This window comes from Rhineura floridana, chromosome 8, assembly GCF_030035675.1.
Source record: "Rhineura floridana isolate rRhiFlo1 chromosome 8, rRhiFlo1.hap2, whole genome shotgun sequence".
NCBI classification, from domain to species: Eukaryota; Metazoa; Chordata; class Lepidosauria; order Squamata; family Rhineuridae; genus Rhineura; species Rhineura floridana.
The window spans coordinates 109,200,377-109,222,716 of NC_084487.1; the positions used below are offsets into that span (position 1 = coordinate 109,200,377).

Below are 22,340 nucleotides of genomic sequence, written 5' to 3' on the forward strand. Positions count from 1 at the left end.
CCTAAATGCAATACCATAGCAACCAAAAGATTTGTATGAGTAAGACAGAAAACTCAGCATCCCACAGATAGTCAAGGTTCCTAACCAAAACTAAAACAATCCTAGCAGCCAGTGTCACAGAAATCCCCAAGCAGCTTAACTGACCCCGGGCCTACAGTTAGTGCACAATGCTGTGGTAAGACTGCTGAAATGAGCGAGACCCTATCAGCACATTAACACCTCTGCTCTGAAATCTGCACTAGTTGTTGATTTGCTACCAGGTCAAGTTCAAGGTATGCTTTCTATGTTACCGATGCCACATAGTACTTGTGCTGCTCTTGTAAGAAATCAATCCTTTAATGTGGCAGCACCTTCACTTTGGAATTCTCTGCCTATTTACATTAGGCAGGCACCTTCACTGTAATTTTGGCACTTGTTAAAAACATTTTTGTTTAGGCAAGCCTACCTGGCATGTAGAAGCTATTATGTTTTTTTATCTGTTTTTAACAGATTGTTGGTTTTATTATTTGGGATGTTTTTAAATATCTGACTTTAACTGTTTTTGCCAATAATTTTATTGTTTTAATTCCTTCTGTAAACCACTTTGAGGTTTTTTTTACAATAAAGCAGTATATATATGTTGTAAATAAAATACATAAATAAATTTCAGAGTCACTGTGGCCCTTGGGTCTCTTTCCTCTTTTATACCGATTCAGGCCATTTCGTACCATCTAGCTCAATACGGACAACTTGGACTAGCATTGGCTCTCCAGGATTCCAGGCAATAGTCTCTTCCAGAGATTGCATTTTGTACTTTGCATGCAAAGCATGTGCCCTGCCACTGAGCTACAGCCCTATTTAAAAAAGTATCTTTTAAAATTGTTCTTTTCAATTCACTAATGAATGCACAGCATATTAGGGCAGATCCACACTATGCATTTAAAGTACATTCAACATACATTTGAAACACATGAATCCTACCACAGAATCCTGAGAACTGTAGTTTGTTAAGGGTGGTGGAAACTTTAACTGTGAGAAACTACACTTCCCAGGATTCTTTGGGGAAGTCATGAGCTTTAAATGTGAACTGGATGTGCTTTAAATATATTATGTGGAACGGCATTACTTCATAAACTTTGCCTGCATATAAATCATTGTAATTAAATTTAAATAAGCTATAAATTTTACTGGGTGATCATGGGCTACTCACCATCTCTGAGCCTAATCTGCCCATCAGGGTGAAAACAACAGAGGGGGTCCATGACCACCCCAAGGAAGAACAGCATACTTGAATTTGAATTTATTTTTAATTCGGTCCAAGACCAGCAATTTAGGGCATACTTAAAATGGAGGGGAAATAATTTGTCAATAGTAATTATACAGCCAGCATGGATTTTTCTCATTCCACAATGTTAAATTGAAAATACCCCCATGCCATTCTGCTGCATCCCATAAGCATATTTCAAAACAAAACCTTACAAAACTTATAATCCTGAACTCAGAAATGCTTGCTTAACAACCCCCTCATGGCAATACACAAAACAGTCAGAGAGAATCGAGAGTTCAAAATGTAAAACGAGAAAAAAATCCAGACCCTGTTGGACTTTTTTCTGTCAGTGCTCTCATAATTTGTTGAAAATAATTAAAAACCAGCCATGTTCACATAGTACCTGTAATCCTGACCTTGCCCCTTACTCTGACCTTCATTGTCTGCAGTTTAAAAGTTAAAAAAAATGCATGGCTGATTTTTAAACAATTTAAGAAATTTACCATTCAAGTCTATTATAGCATTGGGCATGCTCAGTAAGAACCATCAGAGTTCTAAAAGCTAGACTCACAGCTGTTTGGTTGGGCTAATCAGGGGGCCACACCCATGCCAGACATTTATTTCACTTTAGACAGTCATGGCTTCCCCCAAAGAATCCTGGGAAGTGTAGTTTGTGAAGGGTGGTTAGGAGACTCCTATTCCCTTGACAGGGCTCCAGTGGCCAGAGTGGTTGAACAGTCAGCCCCTGTTCTGGGGAAAGTAGCTCTGTGAGGGGGATAGGGTGTGAAAACCAGTTGGCCATTGCAGAACATTTTTTTAAAGCAAATATTATTTTCCTGCCAAATAAAAGCAGTGACACCTAAGTAAGCCCTGCCTAGCTGCTTAAAGAAAAGGACCGGAGGGGGAGAGATTTACAACACAATCCTTCTATGTTCACTGACAAGTCCCATTGATTTTCAGCACAATCCTAACCATGTCTACTCAAAAGGAAGTTCTGCTGAATTCAATGAAGTTAACTCCCATTATGTGGAATTAGCGCTGCAGCTTTACTCCCAGAAAAACTTCATATTGGGAAGGTTTTCAAAATAGGATATGAATAAGACAAATAAACTGCCCTCTTCAACAGTCCAGTAAAATTTAGACTTGTTTGACTCCTTAATTAGAAAAGTATAACACTGCAACATGTACACTTTTAAAAAATTTTGTTCAAAAACTGAAAGATAAAATGTATGCCATTTTTGCAAGTAATTAACCCCCCCTGCATGTACACTTTTATGCCTACCAAGATCCTGCTGTGATCTTCTGTTGTAGTGCAATCCTATGCATCTTTACTCAGAAGCAAGTCCCAATCCTGTACAGAGAAAGTACTCTTTATGCTGCTCAAGGCTATATATTTACCGAATTTCTGATGTGAGACAAGCAGGAAAAGAGAACTGTTCTCAGAACCTGAAATGGGGTTTAGCTATTGCCTGGGGGTCAACAAATATTGTCAACCACAACTCTGACTTCACTTATTGGCTGAAAACCTAAAAGGGCAGGGATTAGAGCAGCCTGTACTGACAGAAGTTGCTGGGGGAGTGGTGGCTTACATTTTGGTTTATATATTTTGAACCAGACCACCTAGAAACTTAATTTTTTAAAAAAATGAAAGCTAAGAGTCCGGAGCTTAAGGTGACTCACCCGGAGACCCAGAGAGGACTCCCAAAAACTGGAGTCTCTGGGCAAATACCGGAGACCTGGCAACCCTCACATACACATGTACCCTGAGCAAATCATTTCTCCATCTGCCTTAGTCATTCAGTTTTCCTGCATGTAGCAGAATCCAGTACCAACCAGGGTGTGCAAAAGTCAAATTCCTACCCTAGAATTTCCCTTTTCCCCATGCAGCAGAGACATTTGTTATATCTGTCCAAAGTCCCTACAAAGCACTCACCCTGAATCCCACTGTTAGCCCCACTGATTTCAACAGTTTATTTTTCTAGGGGTGTGTTTTAGAACTGAGCTGTTAGATGCAGGGGGTGGTATTCAGTGCTAGTCCTACTCAGAGTGGACACATTGAAGTCAATAGACATGACTAATTTTGGTTCATTAATTTCAGTGGGTCTACTCTGAGTAGGACTTACTTGAATATAACAGTTTTTTATTTAGGTCACATTTTAATTTTCATGGCTTGAAAAATAAAAAGGAAAAATCATAAAATAAATACTTCTAAACATTCAGTTTCCTCCTCTTCGGATGCACACCTTAATGTGGTAAGGGGGTTTGAGTGTGTTGAAGAAGCTGAGAGCAATGCTGTCAGGAGTCTAGACCAAGAGGCTAGACTACTAGCAGGGGCACCCAAGGCAGAATGGTCAAAGCTGAAACACCAGACTAAGATGCATCCAAACTCAGAGGAAGGCAATGGTAAACCACCTCTGAATATCTCTTACCACGAAAACCCTATGAACAGAGTATCCAAAATGCAACACGAGATAGTGCTGGAAGATGAGACCCCCAGGTCAGAAGGCACTCACCGAGCTACTGGGGAAGAACAAAGGACAAGTACGAGTATCACTGTGACTAATGACGCAGCTGGGTCAAAGCCAAAAGGAAGCCCAGAGGCTGATGCGCACAGATGCAAAAAGAGAGTCCGGAGTTGTACGACGCACACAATAGGAACATGGAATGTGAGAAGCATGAACCAGGGAAAGTTAGAAATTGTCAAGCAAGAAATGGAACGCATCAACATTACAATACTTGGTGTGAGCGAACTAAAATGGACGGGAATGGGACATTTTCAATCAGGCAACTACAAAATATTTTATGCAGGAAATGAGAAATTAAGAAGAAATGGGGTTGCTTTAATAGTGAGAAGTGATGTAGCAAGAGCAATTAGGAGCTACAACGCAAGGTCTGAGTGAGTGATATCAATGAGATTAAATGGGAAACCTATCAACATAACCATCATCCAAGTCTATGCTCCGACGGCAAATGCAGAAGAAGAGGAATTGGAGAGATTTTATGCAGAAGTACAGGAAGAAATTGATCACACACCAAAACAAGATGTGCTGATAATCATGGGGGATTGGAATGCAAAAGTAGGGAACAGAGAAGAATTAGGAATTGTGGGGAATTAGGAGACAGAAACGAAGCAGGAGAAAGACTTATTGAATTCTGTGAAGCCAATAATTTGTTTCTTGCGAACACATTTTTTGAACAACCGAAAAGACGACTGTACACGTGGACATCACCAAATGGTCAATATAGGAATCAAATTGATTATATAATTGGTAGCAGAAGGTGGAGAAGTTCCATACTTTCTGCAAAAACAAGACCAGGAGCAGACTGCGGTACAGATCATGAACTGGTCATATCGAAAATCAGAGTAAAGCTAAAGAAGACCAACAAAGCAATCATAAAGCCAAAATAAAATTTAAATAACATCCCAGAAGCATATAAAGATCAAATAAGGAACAGGTTTGAGGCTTTAAACTGAGTTGACAGAGAACCAGAAGAACTATGGAATGAAGTCAGAGACGTTATCAGGGAAGAATGCAAAAAGACAATACCTCTAGTTAAAAAGAGAGAAAGACCCCAAGAGAGAAGGAAAGCAAAAGCAAAACGAGATAGAAACACAGTCAGAACCCTAAATGCAACAATACAGCGACTAGCACATGGGACAAAGAGAACTATTACAATAGTTACTGTATAGAAATAGAAGAGGACAACAAAAAGGGTAGTACAAGAGCCCTATTCCAAAAGATTAGAGAAATGAAAGGGAAATTTAAACCAAGAGTAGGGATGTTGAATAATCAACAGGGGAACACACTGACTGACCGAGATGAAATAGAAGGAAGATGAAAGCAATACACTGAAGAACTCTATAAAAGAGATGCTAGGATGACAGATTCATTCACGGAGGAACCATATGATGAAGAACCAGAAATTTTAGAATGTGAGGTGAAAGCTGCTCTTAAAATACTTGGAAGAAACAAATCACCAGAAATAGACGGCATACCAATAGAGTTGCTACAAGCTACTGAGACTGAATCAGTCCAAATTTTGACTAAAATCTGTCAAGAAATATGGAAAACTAAACAATGGCCCACAGAATGGAAGCGTTCCACATACATCCCAATTCCAAAGAAAGGGGATCCCAGGGAATGCAGTAATTATCGAACTATTGCATTAATATCCCATGCAAGTAAAGTAATGCTCATGATTCTACAACAAAGGCTCTTGCCATATATGGAGCGAGAAATGCCAGACATCCAGGCTGGATTTAGAAAGGGAAGAGGCACCAGAGATCATATCGCAAACATAAGTTGGATAATGGAATGGACCAAGGAATTTCAGAAGAAAATCACTCTGTGCTTTATAGATTACAGCAAAGCCTTTGACTGTGTAGATCATGAAAAACTATGGAATGCTTTAAAAGAAATGGGGGAGCCACAGCATCTGATTGTCCTGATGCACAACCTATACTCTGCACAAGAGGCTACTGTAAGGACAGAATATGGAGAAACCGATTGGTTCCCCATCGGAAAGGGGTGAGACAGGGGTGTATTTTATTACCCTATTTATTTAATCTATACGCAGAACATATCATACGGAAAGCAGGACTGGACCAAGAAGAAGGAAGTGTGGAAATTGGAGGGAGAAATATCAATAATTTATGCAGACGATACCATACTACTAGCAGAAACCAGTAATGATTTGAAACGAATGCTGATGAAAGTTAAAGAGGAAAGCACAAAAGCAGGACTACAGCTGAACGTCAAAAAGACTAAAGTAATGACAACAGAAGATTTATGCAACTTTACAGTTGACGAGGACATTGAACTTGTCAAGGATTATCAATATCTTGGCACAATCATTAACCAAAATGGAGACAATAGTCAAGAAATCAGAAGAAGGCTAGGACTGGGGAGGGCAGCTGTGAGAGAACTAGAAAAGGTCCTCAAATGTACAGATGTATCACTGAACACTAAAGTCAGGATCATTCAGACCATGGCATTTCTGATCTCTGTGTATGGATGTGAAAGTTGGACAGTGAAAAAAGCTGATAAGAGAAAAATCAACGCATTTAAAATGTGGTGTTGGAGAAGAGCTTTGCGGATACCATGGACTGCGAAAAAGACAAATAATTGGGTGTTAGAACAAATTAAACCAGAACTATCACTAGAAGCTAAAATGATGAAACTGAGGTTATCATATTTTGGACACATAATGAGAAGACATGATTCATTAGAAAAGATAATAATGGTTGGAAAAACAGGAGGAAGTAGAAAAAGAGGAAGGCCAAACAAGAGATGGATTGATTCCATAAAGGAAGCCACAGACCTGAACTTACAAGACCTGAACAGGGTGGTTCATGACAGATGCTCCTGGAGGTCACTGATTCACAGGGTCGCCACAAGTCGTAGTCGACTTGGAGGCACATAACAACAACAACAAACATTCAGTTTGAAACATGACATGCACCAGCAAATACAAGCTATAGCAAAATACAAAACAATATTTATTCATACTTCTGATTTACATATGAGCACACTTTTGTTCTCAGTTTATTGGAAACTGTTCTGTTTATTAGAAAACTTTGCTTTCAGTTTATTAGAAAGTGTGATCTCTACAAATGCATTAATGCACTTTCTGGAATAAAAGACAGCTTTTCTTTAACAAATTTCCACAACTTTCTTTTAGGACCATATAGAAAAAAATTCCTTATTTAGTGAAATTAATATATGCTTCTTGGTTTTTGATGAATTATTATTATTATTATTATTATTATTATTTACATTTGTATACCGCCCCATAGCCGAAGCTCTCTGGGCGGTTTACAATTAAAAACATTAAAAACAAATATACAAATTTAAAAACACTTAAAAACAAACAAACAAACAAAAACAATGTGCAGTTATTTGTTTAAAGCTAAATTAATGGAAAGCACTGATAACTTTACAAAAAAAAAGTATTGGCTTTTGCCATAATAAATTGTATTTTTCCTGTGAGTTTTAACACTGGATCTTTTTATCTACATATTATATTGCACTTTTTAAAATTAAGAAATTGTGATTTATTTCTGCCTAAAATGTCTGTGTTTGTTTTGCAAACAACGTCTGTAAGGAAATAAATATATTCTCACTTTCTCTTCAGGAGGTTTTCTTTGACTGTTGGAGATAGCTATTTATGACATTTTGGTCATCAACTATGATCCCTGGAAACAAATTTACTCCCTTAACCACTTCCCCACAGGGGAAGAACCAGTATTATCAATATCAAGAAACATATGTATAACCAACATACATGTCCTATATGATAGATATATCTTAATCTAAACTGGCTATGCAGAATTCATCCCTTAATTCCCAGAATGTTCTTTTAAAAATTTGCTTGTTGGAGTCTATTTTATCAATCAGTTTCACACAACAACGCACACACGCCAACAAGGTGTACATGTTGTAATGCTTCTTTTGTAAATTACACAGCTAACCCAAAGTAACACTGGCCTTTTCCAAGGGTTCCCAGTTTATTATGTGTATAAACTGACCATCCAGCCATGTTCACTGGATGATTTCTATAGAGAATAAAATACAAAATACAGTTTACTGGGCAAAAAGCCCAGCAAATCCCCCTCCCCCAATTAAAATCTGCATAAAACACAACAGCTAAAACAATGAAAATCAAGCATAAAACTGTGCCACAAGCCCTAGTGCTTTGTCAGCCGAGCACTGCCTACCGCCAAAATAGGGACACAATTTTGCATTCATTAAGGAGGGGCAATATTCAGCCATATGCCAGAAATATGTTCTCCTGATGGGTGCTCTTCTCTGGTTTGAAAACACAGATGTGAGGGTGGCACTGTCAGGTGGTAGCCACCTCTGCCTTATGTAAACTACAAAAAGTTCAGAAGCAAAATTAATTAAGCCCTATTAAGAATTTTCATAATTAAAAATTATAAAAAGCCTAACTCCTAACAGAAAAGATTTTAGGGGCTGATCACTTTGAAATGAAGGAGGTTGGCTTGAAAAGCTCACTCTCAGAGAAATACAATACATCTAGGATTAATGGTTGCCTGGGCTATCTATATTTTATTAATCATGTTCAGTTGTTATCATTACTGTCTTCACAAATATTATTATTGTACAGACATTTGTCATTCGTTTCTATTCTAGTCACTCATTCCTCGGTTATTTAACCACTATTCTAGCAAGCATTGTGCCACTAAATAAAGCATGAATTAAGATCCAAAATGTATCTCATAGGCCCATCACGAAACTGCATACCGATTAGGAGGATGAAACTGTACTGTGTACAATTACATAGGACTCAGAGGGTCTTACTTCGTGTTTAGGATTGCACTGCTACTCATTTTCCCCCATGAAAAGTCTGCCTGGTGGCAATCTTATAAATAATAAATACATAAATAAATAAATCTTGGGGCACTTGCAAACTGTTGCTATTTTTGGGTGGGATTCAGTCACATATTGGCAAATTCAAGCTGCACAATTATAATTGACTAGGAGGTCTTGCACAACAAACTTGCTTCCCCCAAAGAGCAGACTTTCTGTGGTAATGAGGGCACTTCCAGATGACCTGCTTATGGAGTATTCATCCTGAATTGTTTGCAGGGAGGTTAGATAACCTTGTGTCAAGTAAGTATTATCCCACACTTTCCAGTACGTTTTCCTATTGCTTTCCTTATTGCAAAAAATCTGGTCTTTTGGAAAAGCAGGTTTATTGTATAAGACCTCCCAGTCGTCTGTGGGTGTGCTATCATTACTGTCAGGTGGATTTAATAAAATATCAGCAAATTGTACAACCTGAATTTGTTGGTATGTGATTGAATTCCTCCTGAACATAGTGACAGTCTGGAAACACCTGGAAAATGATGGGAAAGTGCCCTGGAAAGTATGGGATAGCATTTGTTCTGATGCAACATAATCTAACTTCCCTGCAAACAAGTCAGGATGAATGCTCAATAAATCTGAAAGCGTTCTTAGATGCTTTAAACCAACTACCTGAACGTCCTAGCCTGTTATTTCCACTCTACTTCGAGGTGAGGCACTATATTACAATACTGTCAGAAGAAACATAGGCATCCAGGAGGTAGAGAGGGATGTGGGTTTACAGGAAACTATATTTCCCAGCGAGAACATGACTTCTAACAGCCCACAGACATTAAAAAATCTTATCTTTTTTTCAAAGCAGGACCAGAATCAGATCCTAGATATAAGATTCTAGACTTCTTTATCATGTTTTGGAAAATCAGCAACGAGCAGAAGTTAAGTTCCGCCATTTTAGAGTCGAGAGCTAACAGACGTACTGTACTTTTAATAATTGTGCGGAAAAAGGATATTCCGTTTACTGCGAAGAGACAAATTGGCTGTTTTTCGCCCTCCTCTTCCTCCTCTACCTACCGTGCGACCGCTTTCCCACAATTGTATTTGTCTCGGAAAATCCAGTGTTTGGCTCAACTGATGCGTTACCTCCATAGAGAAAGAAATATACTGACACACAAAGGGATAAATGAAACAATCGAAAGTGGTCATTGGTCCGGATTCTTCATGGGCTTAGGTGGAATCGCTCTATCTCTTTGGCATCTCTATGTTGAAAACCCTATACACTTTGCCTTGGAAGTTAAGACTTGAAAATATGATCAATTTTAGGCCGGAAGAGCCAATAAAGTGTGTAATACTCACAATAGTGTGTAATACCCATAGAAGTATAACGACTCCCCTCCCCAAATGTAAGCCTTTTTCCATCTTCATGGTTACCCTCTGAGACCTGCCTGAAAAACAGAGTAGATGTGACACCTAGAGAAAGACTGTATTCAAGTCTAACCTTTTTTCTATATCTATGGTTAGCCCTGGAAACCGACTATAAGATACAGGCGCCGTCGCTGGCTTAGTACGTCACCGCGGAGCTGTTCTTCCTCTAGTGCCAGCATGGAAGGAAAAAGAGGCGCCGCTGGCACTGGCACAGTAACAGAAGTTACCCCGGAACCGGCTGTGGGAGAGTTACTAGGAGACGGTAAGGGAGAAGTTTGGAGAGAGGTGGAAGGCGGCTGGGGTTATTAGTGCGCTCTTAATCATGTTCACCCGAAAACAACTCCTGTTGTGTTCAGTGGGATTAACTTCCTGCTAAGTGTGTTTTAGAATTGCAACCAGTGTGTCTTGCGTAGTTCTCCAAGTGTTTTCTGCAGGTGTTCGTTAAACATCTCTATTTTCCCAATTTGAATAGTTGCCACCATTCAAAGAACAGCAGTCCTTACTTTAAACCGTTCTTGAGTCAAATAGGAGGTGTTGAAAGGTTTTACTGAGTGTTCATTTTGGCTGATCATATCATTGGCCGAATCCGGGAGTCTGTAGCTTGTTCCTGTTGTTTACAAGGGCCTTGTGTACTTTCTCTCTGCGTAGTGGTGACAATAATTGCTTTAATGATTGGACTCCTGAGATTCTGACAACTTAAAAAAAGTTTATAGAGTATCTGATCTCCACCACAGACAGACCTCCAGAACTCCTTGAACTTCAGGCTTGATTCTATGCAGGTGTCTTTCTGTACAGAGCAAAATTGGGAATGAAACTTGAATGTCTGTAAGGGAGAAGTAAAGAAAGCCAAACCTCTCCTTTCATGTCTCCTTCAGAATGTTATGCTGACTTCTTAAGAGAAGACTTTGATGTAAAGGCATACACCTCGCAATCGATTCATCAAGCTGTTATAGCTGAGCAATTAGCAAAGCTTGCTCAAGGGATTAGTCAGCTGGATAAAGAGCTCCATTTGCAAGTAAGTGACGTGTATATCACCCAAGTCTATATGAAGATAGTTGAGATTCTGAAATAGCATTGGATTATTTGATCCTCCCCATGAAGATGCTTGAAGGCAGTCCATTTCCATTTTCATAAAGATGGTTCAGGTCTGAAATAGCATCGTATTGTTTACTTTTAAACTTGCCCAGGAAGAAATTTCTTACTTACTAGTTGAAGATGCTTTCTTCCAACATATTTATTTATGGAAAAGTGATTATTAAATTTTGTCTCCCACAGAAAGAATCCAAATAATTGTGCACAGACAGTATTAATATTATTGTCTGCATGGCCAGTATTAATATGACAATTGTCAGTGTATAAGTTCTCTAAAACTGGGACTGTAAATAATGTAAATGTATAGGAATGCATACCTATGGAAGTTTTAAGTGTTGGTAGTGGGGAAGTAAATGCAAAGTTGTCATGAATGTAAAATGTCTGTCCACACATTATGAATAGCGATATCTTATTTGTTTTGTTCATATTAGTTGGGATAATTTGAATGATTCATTCTGCCCAAAAGAGAGGGCTTCAGAGCTAACTATTAAAATAGACACCCACAACTTTCCCAAGATACACATTATAATTATACTCACTGAATAAACTCCTGAGCCTTTCTGGGATCTGCTTGATACAACTTGGGATAGGAGAAATATGCTTGTTGTTAGTAGAATATCTTGCATGATAGTAAAATAATAGTGCACATTGTTTAAATTGAGAAGAGGGGAGAACTCAGCATTACCTGAAATTACCCTTACAGGGGAAAGATGGCCCAGCTGCTGTCCTTCTTAAAATATTTGCCAGCATCTTAGCAGGTAAACCTGATTAGAATATGTTGAATAAATGTTCTTTTGGATAGGAGAATTGAACATCACTGTGTTATTCACTCTTAATAAATCACATTGAATAAAGTTTTTGGTTGCTAGTTTGCTGCTGGTGACTGGAAACTTATAGCAGATAATACTTGCTTTGCATTTGTTATTTAAAATGTCTGTTTTGAGGCAGTTTATAGCAGCTGTCAGAGGACCCCTTTTTTCTAACTAGCGTGCAGGTATATATCTCATAATTGAATGATGATTATAATTAAACTGCTTTTAGTCAGAGTTAGGTGCTTCTGATTTAGAATGAAAACCACCAACCAGCAGTGCAGTGCAATATTTATCTCCTGTCAGCTGGAAGATGGGGTTTAATTGGAAGGCCAACTACTTTTGAGGTGCATTGTCAAGTTCTACATGTACTAGCGGCAACATGGTTTATTATTGTATCCGAACTGGGTTACTGTCTGCACATAATCACGCTGCCCTAAAACTTTTTCTTGCTACCAGAAATACAAATGTATGCCAGGATCCAGACAAACACGTAACAAGATTTGCAAACCCAAGTATGGCTTGAACTTGCATTTCTCATACAGCATGCTTTATGCCATAATGGCAGACCAGTTTTTGTTTTTAATTATCCTTCCAGTGATAACTGATTGTTGTTCTTTATAGGTAGTTGCAAGGCATGAGGATTTGCTAGCACAAGCAACTGGCATAGAATCTCTGGAAGGTGAGCATGCGTTGTTGTTGTTGTTATGTGCCTTCAAGTCGATTACGACTTATGGCGACCCTATGAATCAGTGACCTCCAGTAGCACCTGTTATGAACCACCCTGTTCAGATCTTGTCAGGTCTGTGGCTTCCTTTATGGAATCAATCCATCTCTTGTTTGGTCTTCCTCTTTTTCTACTCCCCTCTGTTTTTCCCAGCATTATTGTCTTTTCTAGTGAATCATGTCTTCTCATTATGTGTCCCAAGTTTGATAACCTCAGTTTCGTCATTTTAGCTTCTAGTGATAGTTTTGGTTTAATTTGTTCTAACACCCAACTATTTGTCCATGATATCCGCAAAGCTCTTCTCCAACACCACATTCCAAATGAGTGGATTTTCCTCTTATCCGCTTTTTTCACTGTTCAACTTTCACATCCATACATAGAGATTGGGAATACCATGGTCGGAATGATCCTGACTTTAGTATTCAGTGATACATCTTTGAATTTGAAGACCTTTTCTAGTTCTCTCATAGCTGCCCTCCCCAGTCCTAGCCTTCTTCTAATTTCTTGACTATTGTCTCCATTTTGGTTAATGACTGTGCTGAGGTATTGATAATCTTTGACTAGTTCAGTGCTCTCATTGTCAACTGTAAAGTTGCATAAATCTTCTGTTATTACTTTAGTCTTTTTGATGTTCAGCTGTAGTCCTGCTTTTGTGCTTTCCTCTTTAACTTTCATCAACATTTGTTTCAAATCATTACTAGTTTCTGCTAGTAGTATGGTATCGTCTGCATATCTTAAATTATTGATATTTCTCCCCCCAATTTTCACACCTCCTTCATCTTGGTCCAGTCCTGCTTTCCATATGATATGTTCTGCATACAGATTAAACAAATAGGGTGATAAAATACACCCCTGTCTCACACCCTTTGCGATGGGGAACGAGTCGGTTTCTCCATATCCTTCTTAAAATTTACAAAGAGTCTCTTCCCAGCACATATGCCTAGCAGTGGGCTTTCTTATAAGTGTGCATGCAAATGGGTACTTGGTTCAGGATCCTAAAAGCTACTTTAAATGTGTCCCTGGGCTTGGGCATGCCTTGGGTTCTTTATTTCTTCCCCTCCCCCCCCAAAAATAAATATTTTGTAAAATTATAAGAGGAGAAAAAAGGACAGAAAGCAGTTAAAAGACAAACACTAATATCAAAACTGAATCAGCTTGCATTATTATGCCAGTAGTAAAAACTTCTTCCTTCACATTTTCATATGACTTAAATCTGTTCTAAGGAATAATAAAGCTATGCCAATGTTCCAGAAATGATAGCCAGATATAATATGTGTCTTATAATATGTGAGCTTATTTGTTAGCGTGGTATGCCAAAATTTCTTTTGCCGCTCTACTAATATTATTTCCAGTAATTTGTGATTACTATTTGAGCATTTATTTAATATCAATATCTAGTTATTTCTTGTTACTTTTTCCTGATTGTGTTCTTAATATATCTTAGGAGAACAATTATGTTGTCTACAATTAATAATATTATTTAAATTAATAATAATATAGCACTAAGTACAATACAATACAAGTTTCAAGTTTATTGTAGGGCCGTAGGCCAACGCAAGGTACAATACCAAACATATAGTATATATTAGTAGTTAAAACAATGTTAAAATTATGTAGAATTTAAAAGCGTTAAATTGTGCCAAAATCTAGAAAGCTCTCGCATGATGACAATCCAATAAGAATTCAATAAAGGCAGCTATCTTGTTTGTAATTCTGAGGCAAATTTGACTCTTAATTTTTGAACCGCTAATGCAAAGAGAGAAACATTATGAGTAATCTCGGGGTTTGAATCGGAGAGTAGGAGGCATATTTTGTCTGCTTCCATACTCGTCCCGCCGATATCTAACCACTTCCGTAGCAATTTTGCTCTAGGAATCTGATATATTGGACAATTTAAAATTAAGTGTGGAAGGTCCTCTGCTCCATTAAAACCGCAAATACATTTTCTTTGATCCTTAGGGATGTTAAATATTCTTCCCTCTCTTTCTGAGTTGGGGAGAGTAAAAAAACGAATTGCCGTAAATGCATGTCTAAGGGGTACAGGTAGTGTCTGAAGAAGATAAGAGGAACAGGTGTGATCTTGCTTAAATCGCCAATACCAGGGAGCAGTTCGGCAATTTAAAAGGGACAAATGATCTAAATATTCGGAGTGTTGGAACATCTTTGCTCTTAGGCTTTTATGTGAATCTATTAAATTAAATTCTTGTATCGTTATATGATATCTGTGTAGTATGGCTTCAATTTTAACTCCCCAAATAGTTTGTGAATTTCGGTGATTTAAGCATAAATTTAGTAATTCCCTGTCTTTCTGTATCATGGAAGATCTTATAAATTTTAACAGTGTTAAGTGAATATGAGCACCTAATGCTGGTAAACCTGTCTCCGCGCGGAGCATTGCCGCAGGTGTTCCTTGGGGCTGCGACAAAAGGCGCCTCAAGAAGTTAGTTTGAATTGTCTCAAGGGCCAGAACTGCTTTATCATCCCATCCCCATATCGGTGCACCATACAGGATCTGGGAAACTACTTTGGCCTCGAAGATTTTAAGGGCCGGGAGAATCAGATATCCACCGCTGGTGCGGAAGAATTTTAAAATTGCACCTACAGTTCTTGTTGCTAGTTGCTTAATCGATAGCCAATGAGGTTTCCAGCAAAGGGTGTCCGAAAAAATCACCCCCAAATATTAAAAGAGCGGCACTGCTCTAATTGATGATTTCCCATCGACCATTTATGGCTCACCAGTCTTTTCCCGAAGACTAGAACTTTTGTCTTCTGGTAGTTTATGTTAAGCCTCTCAAGTTTGCATAGAGCATGTAGTCTTCTCATCTGTTTTCTCAGACCAATAGGTATTAGAGAGAGGAGAACCATATTGTCTACATAAAATAATGCAGAGATCTTCCTATGACCGATGGAGGGAGGAAAATATTGGGGATCCGATAAGTCAGCAATAATGTTAGTTAAAAAAAGATTAAACAGTAAAGGGGCAAGAGGGCACCCCTGCTTGACTCCCCTCTCAACCGCAATTGGGGGCGTCAAATTCCCCTGTCGGTTTACTCTCACTTGAGCCACAGTATCTGTATATAAGGCTTTGATTAAATACAAAAGTCGGCAGTCTATTTTCATGTTGTATAGTTTTGTCCACAGCCTGTGCCTATCCACAGAATCAAAAGCTGCGGCTAGATCTACAAATGCCACATAGAGATGTCTGGTGGGGCCTGTTATGGTCTGGTTTGCCAAAAAGTTGAGAGTTTGGCAATGATCAATTGGAGAAGACCCTCTCCTAAACCCAGTCTGTTCTGGGGGTATTAGATGGTTTAAATCAGCCCACTGCTCTAGCTTTTGTAGAAGATATTTACTATACAATTTGGTTACCACATTCAATAGACTGATAGAGCAATAGTTAGAGGGATCCGCCGGATCATTTTTTTTATATATTGGGACTATAATACTCCATCTCCAACCCTCCGGAATTGTTCCAAAATCATTGATTCTAGTGAACATAACAGCTAAAATAGGGGCCCACCATTCAGGTAGATGTTTAAAAATTTCCGGAGGCAGAAAATCATTGCCTGGAGATTTCCCATTTTTTAACGAGTTTATTAAGGTTATAATTTCTTCGATGGTTACAGGGGGCCACTGTGGTAAGGATGAGATGGTTAAATCCGGAGATGTAGTTTGAGGGGGTGAGAGAGAAGAGTATAGTCTCTCAAAGTGAATATACCAGTCAGAAGATGTAATATGCTGTATTAAAGTTTGGCTAGATGTTCCCATTCCTAAATTAGCTAGCTGCCAAAAAAGGCGCTCTTGTTTTGTCGAGACCGCTTCAGCTAATCTCTGCCATCTAAGAGTAGCGAAATCTAATTTTTTTTTGTCTCAGCAATTTTTTATACTTAACCTTAGTAGTTTTAAAAAGATTTACATAGGCTTGGTCGCTTGGATTTTTGAGTACTAGCCGTAGGTGTTGTTTGAGTTTTCTTTTTACCATCCTACATTCCTGATCGTACCATGTTATGCGTGAGTGTGGTCTATTTATTACTGGCGGTTTGCGAGTCAGGAAGGGTTTTAACAGAGAAAGGATGTCCTGAAATGCCAGTATTGAATCGAGTGTACCATCTAATGTTCCCTGGTGTATCAGTTGATATGGGTTAGAGCTAAGTTGAAATACTATCTGGTTCTTCCTATTCTCAGACCAGAGAATCCTTCTCAATGGGCTGGGGGATTCCTTGTGGGGTGGTGGAAACTTAACAAAATTAGAATGTGTTAGAGTTAATTGAAGAGGGAAATGATCACTCTCAGGTCTATATACGACCTTAAAAACGGCGATAGCTGACAGCAATGTTTGAGATGTGATCATGTAATCAATTAAACTTGTCCCCAGGGCAGATCTATAGGTAACAGAGCCATGGGAGGAATCTACTGGGGAACCGTTTAATATTTCTAAGGAGTGTGCTGACACTAAATCTAATAGGAGCAGGCCCTGTTTGTTTGTCTTATGATCTTGAAGAGCACTAAGTAAGCATTCCATGGATGCAAGGATTTCCGCTTGTGCAATGGGACTTTCCCTCTCTCTTCTTCCTCTGCACATGTCCCACGCCCTCCCTAAATCTGCTTTAGATGGTTGAGGTAACCCCCAGAACAGATTTAGGGAGTGCACGGGGGTGGGAGGAAGTCCCATTGCACAAGTGGAAATCCTTGAACTGATAGAAAGCTTACTTAGTTCTACGTTGAATTTAACCCATTTTATGTATCTTACATAACTGCCAAATATGCTTAACATTCACTTCATGTTAATTCTAATTATTGGAGATATAATCAACAGAGCTGTACATTCTTCTGATCTAAAGTGAGTATAATACCATTTCTAAAGCATTTTTTAAAACGTTTTCTTTCGAGTTTGTCTCTCAAGAATAACTGTTCCAAACTGCCTATGCAAATCCACTGCTTGACTACAATACTCATTTGAAAATCTGTCTCCCATTTATTCTTAATGTTGTAGTTTATATTCTCTAATCCTTTCAAAATCTTTTATATGCTTATGAAAAGTTTAATAACTTTTCAAATTTAGACAGCCTGTTGGGATCATAACATTTTTTGTTTGAACAGCGGACCTGTACGTCATACTACAAAGTACATTTAAAAGGCCCTTACACTTCAAAAGCAATTTGCAATATAACACAGAGAATTTCTACCTGATAAACAAAATCCTAAAGCCCTCTTGGATGTGCAGAACAAGATAAGCACTTACTTGGATTCCTGCCGTAATAATAAATGGCTGAGAAACCATTGAATTCTGCCGTAGAAATTAACTGATGGGCAGAACTTGGTTGTTCACTAGTTCATGTAAATCAACGCCCTGTTACAATGATGTGCAGCTGTGTATTTTTAAACACTAAGAAAAAAAATGAAAATGTAGAATTGGTGTATTCAATCATTATGCATCCATATCCCTTTCACCACTCTGAGGGATGTCAGACATCTTATGCTGTTGTTAGAGCTTGAAGTTATAGCGTTATGCAGAGGTTCCCAAACTGTGGTCTGTGGACTACCAGTGGTCCATGAGTTTTGTTCAGGTGGTCTGTGGCATTTTTGAGAACACTTATAATTTGAATTCCACAGAAGAAATTATGTGGTCTGCCAAGACCCTCCACAAATTTAAGTGGTTTGTGGGGGGAAATGTTTGGGGACCACTGGTGTAATGGACTCATGGAAAAGTGCATGAAACTGTTGGTATTTTTAATTGCATCATCTCGTTACTGATTGCTAATACACCTGGCAATTTCATTGATTGTCAGATTGTGATATACTTCCAGCAGGTGGAGCTGTTCATAGAATACAATTCCCTTTTTAGCTAAATAGAAGCATTGTTTACATAGAAAACAACTGACATGAACGTGAATGTAAATCAGGGAATTGCATGATTTGGGTATTAAGAAGTTTTTAACTGAAAGAATTATTAGAGCAAATGAAATAAATAAAACACAGAGCTACAATTTCCATATTTCCCTGGTAAGAGGGGTTGATTGTTAAGCCACTCTGAGAATTGCATCTCTGTGAGGGGAATAGAAGTCTCCCGACAACCCTCAGCATCCGTAACAAACTACAGCTCTCAGGATTTTTTGGGGGAAGCCATGACTGTTTAAAGTGGTATAATACTGCTTTAGATGTATAGTGCAGATGGGGCTTCCGTCATTTTGTGATGCTGCTGCTGCAAGTGATGGAAATATTAGTTTTAGCTGTGATCTTCCAGGAACGTTGCAACAGGGGAGCATGGCCTTTCTAAACCAAGAGTGGGCAGTGGTGACTCGTAGAATCTGCTCTGGGTTTTAGTCCAAACTTTCAAGGAGCTGTTCAAGATGCTGAACTTGTGTTGGGAATAGGTTTCAGAACCTTGGATAGCTCCTTGAAAGTTTGGACTAAAACCCGGAGCAGATCCCACTGACATGGAGCCACCAGCCGTCATTGAGAATGGGGAACCTGGGGCCCTCCAGATGCTGCTGCGCTGCATCTCCCATTATCCCTGGCCATTTGTCACATTGGTTGGAGGTAATGAGAGTTGGAATCCAACAATATCTGGCGGGGCACAATTTCCCCAACCCTGTTCTACAGTATGAAAGAAATAAACCAAAAAAATACTCCAATTCTAACCCTCAAAATGCGAATAATTATTTTTAAAACATCTGGTTAGGTTTTACAGGAATTGTGTAGCAGGGAACTACATGTCACAAAGCAGTGGAGGCTGGTGGCTCTGATATCTGTGGGGCAGTGAATCCATTCTGGATTTTGGTCTGAACTTTCAGTGAGCTTTCCAAGATGCTGAACATATGTTTATGGGCTTCTATACAGTAATACCTTGCATTAAAGTACTCAATGGGACCAGAGCGAGTACGTAAACCCAAAATGTCCTTAAAGTGAAGCACTACCTTTTAAAACTTTTTTTACCTCTCCTTCATGCGGAGCCTCAAAGCCCCGCGCTAAAGCCTCTGCTGCTGCGCTGCTGCGCCTCTCAGCTGATCGCGATTGCGCCTCCCAGCTGATTTGCGGTGGCGCGATCACGTCTATTTCCACCCCCACGCGCTAAAGCCTCTGCTGCTGCGCTGTGTTTCTGGAGAAATACAGGCATATGGAGCATGTACGTTATAGCGAGGCGATGTTAAGTGAAGCGATGTTAAGCGGGGTATGCCTGTATACATAAGCCTTCGCTAGAACATAGGAAGTCAGGGTTTTAGACTGGCATTTTACCCAGCCCTACCTGAAGATTCCAGGGATTGGACCGGGGACCTTTTTCTCACTGACCAATAAGTCGTTCTCCAAAGGGCCTGGATTGTGACTGTAATGAGGAAATCAGTGTGTGTTGCATAACCGCCTTCATATTTATAAAGGTTCCTAATACTACATTTGAGAAGTGGTGTATAGGCTAGAAACTCAAAACTCAATTAGTTTTGATTAGACATCAGGAAAAACTTCCTAACTGTTAGAGCCATACGACAATGGAACCAATTACCTCGAGAGGTAGTGCGCTCTCTGACACTGAAGGCATTCAAGAGGCAGCTGGACAGCCATTTGTCGGGAATGCTTTGATTTGGATTCCTGCATTGAGCAAGGGGTTGGACTTGATGGCCTTGTAGGCCCCTTCCAACTCTACTATTCTATGATTGTATGAGTTTATTTACCAAAAAATTGTGCTTGCAGTTATTCTTGGATAATTAGGCTGCAAGCCAATACATCTCTACTTAGCTCTATTGGGTTCAGTGGGATTTACTCCCAGGTAAGTGTGCATTGGATTGCAGCCTTAATCTATATTCCAAAATATGCTTAAAGATTTTAATTGTATAGTTTCTGTATGTAGTCTGAGGAAATTCCTGTATCTGCCTTGTATCATAAAAGACCAGAGATTGTGTGAATAGGATGATATCATAATTTTTCTAATTATAGAACAAACAATATGTATGACATTGTGGGAAGGCTGCAAAAGCAGGCAGTCCTGAGATTTGTTTTGAACTGTATTCCCAGACATTTTTTCTTATTTATTCCTTCATCATTTTTCTTAGAGTGCCAGTATTGAAATCTGTTATATATGCTAATTTAAACCTTTCTGAGGGAAGAAATAAATCATTCCTCAGAAAGGAAAAGTGTTTCCCCCCCCACAAGGCTTTCCAGCATCTATACTGGTAGCAAAAGTGGAATCTGTCCCTACCCCCATTAGTTGTTCCTAATGTATTGTATGGATATTCTCCATTTAAGGTTGGCATATTTTTCCCTGGCATATTTTGAACTGACCAGGTATTTAACTTTCCCATGGGGCAAAATGAAACATTATAGCCCCCTATGACCCTGTACACTTAATAATGTAATTTCAAGAGTATGTATTTGAAAAGTTGAAGACTGTGGCTTGTTCAGATACATAAGAAAATATGGGCAAATCTTGTGGTTTATAGTTGGTAGAATGTTGGACATAGACTGGAGAGATCTGGGTTCAAATTCCAGATAAGTCATGAAGCTCACTGGGTGACCTTGTGCCAGATGCTTTTCCCACCACCTAAAGAGGGAGGTGATTTGAGACAAGGCCTTCTTTGTGGTAGGCTCCTGCTTATGGAATTCCCTACTGAACGAAACCAGACTACCCCATTCCTGATGGTTTATGTATGGGCAATGCATTTCAAAAATGTTATTTTGCTAATAAAAAGACAAGCAAAAAAAAATAGAATATTGACGATTCAGTTTAGCCAGTCTGCTTTTAATCTTTTGGGCGATATTCAGTGGGTCTCCTGTGAGAATGGCTGATATAGGATATTTGTTCTTAATCTTTATTTAACATGCTGATTGTAATGTTTCAGATTGGCTCCTAGCTATGGTAGCTATGCTCAGCCTCCATAGCCAGAGACAATATGTTTCTGAACACCAGTTGCTGGAAACTAGGAGGGGAGAGTGCTCTTGTGCTCAGGTCCTGCTTACGGGCTTCCCATGGCATCTGGTTGGCTTCTGTGAGAAGAGGATGCCGGATTAGATGGGTCTTTGGCCTGATCCAGTAGGCTCTCATGTTCTTAAATTATTTAATTATTTTATTGTTTGAGCATATTGTAAACTACTTTGCGGGGCCGCAAGTAGTCTAGAAATGCTGAATACACAACCTAACATACAGTGGTGTTGTGAGGATAGAAGGGGGATGGGACATGTATCCTTCTCGGTAGAAGGTAGCATAACAAACAAACAAATAATAAATTTCATACTTCTTTTGGACAGAGCTCTTGAAATCTGAATACTCCATAATATTCAGGGAATCCTAAATTATGTCCTCATCTAATTAAATAATGCATAACATTTTATCTGAATCCTAACTCCTTGATGTATAGATGACTAAGCCTTGACAAATGTGTGGGTTGATAAATTCTCGTTACATCACCCTGGGATGCTAAGCCTACTTAGTTACATATATAGAACTGGACTCCTACATGAGTTTGTACACGAGTTTTAACTGATAATGTAACATTCTGAGTCGTGGTATGTACTCTTACAACAAAAGATTAAAACTACATCACATACGTTGAAATTTAGTTTCTGGGAGAAAATAGCGATGCCTCCTTTGATAACATAACCTCATAAATACATTAGGGTACCTCTGTTTTGCTTGGATTTGTTTTCCATGTTAACTAGGTTTTTAAATATCTATTTATCCATGGGGAACATTTTCTCCTAGCTATTAAAGTTTGAGGTTAATTGTT

At 38.9% G+C, this 22,340-nt stretch overlaps 1 protein-coding gene and 1 long non-coding RNA gene across 4 annotated transcripts in view; one reads left to right on the forward strand and one right to left on the reverse strand.

Moving 5' to 3' along the window:
- The window catches only part of LOC133390899 (uncharacterized), a 30,128-nt gene extending 19,907 nt beyond the window's left edge, over positions 1 to 10,221 (reverse strand). The window contains exon 1 of one of the 2 annotated variants that reach the window (XR_009764486.1): positions 9,928 to 10,221. This is a non-coding gene — a long non-coding RNA (uncharacterized LOC133390899). Of the gene's footprint in view, positions 1 to 9,645; positions 9,814 to 9,927 lie in introns of those variants that run through there. The other variant, XR_009764484.1, reaches the window with a different exon arrangement.
- Positions 10,112 to 22,340, forward strand: part of COG5 (component of oligomeric golgi complex 5) — a 241,367-nt gene continuing 229,138 nt past the window's right edge. The window contains exons 1-3 of one of the 2 annotated variants that reach the window (XM_061640367.1): positions 10,112 to 10,258; positions 10,872 to 11,011; positions 12,522 to 12,579. In XM_061640367.1, the coding sequence (XP_061496351.1) occupies positions 10,174 to 10,258; positions 10,872 to 11,011; positions 12,522 to 12,579 (283 nt within the window). In that variant the 5' untranslated portion in view covers positions 10,112 to 10,173. The remainder of the gene's footprint in view (positions 10,259 to 10,871; positions 11,012 to 12,521; positions 12,580 to 22,340) is intronic. The other variant, XM_061640368.1, reaches the window with a different exon arrangement.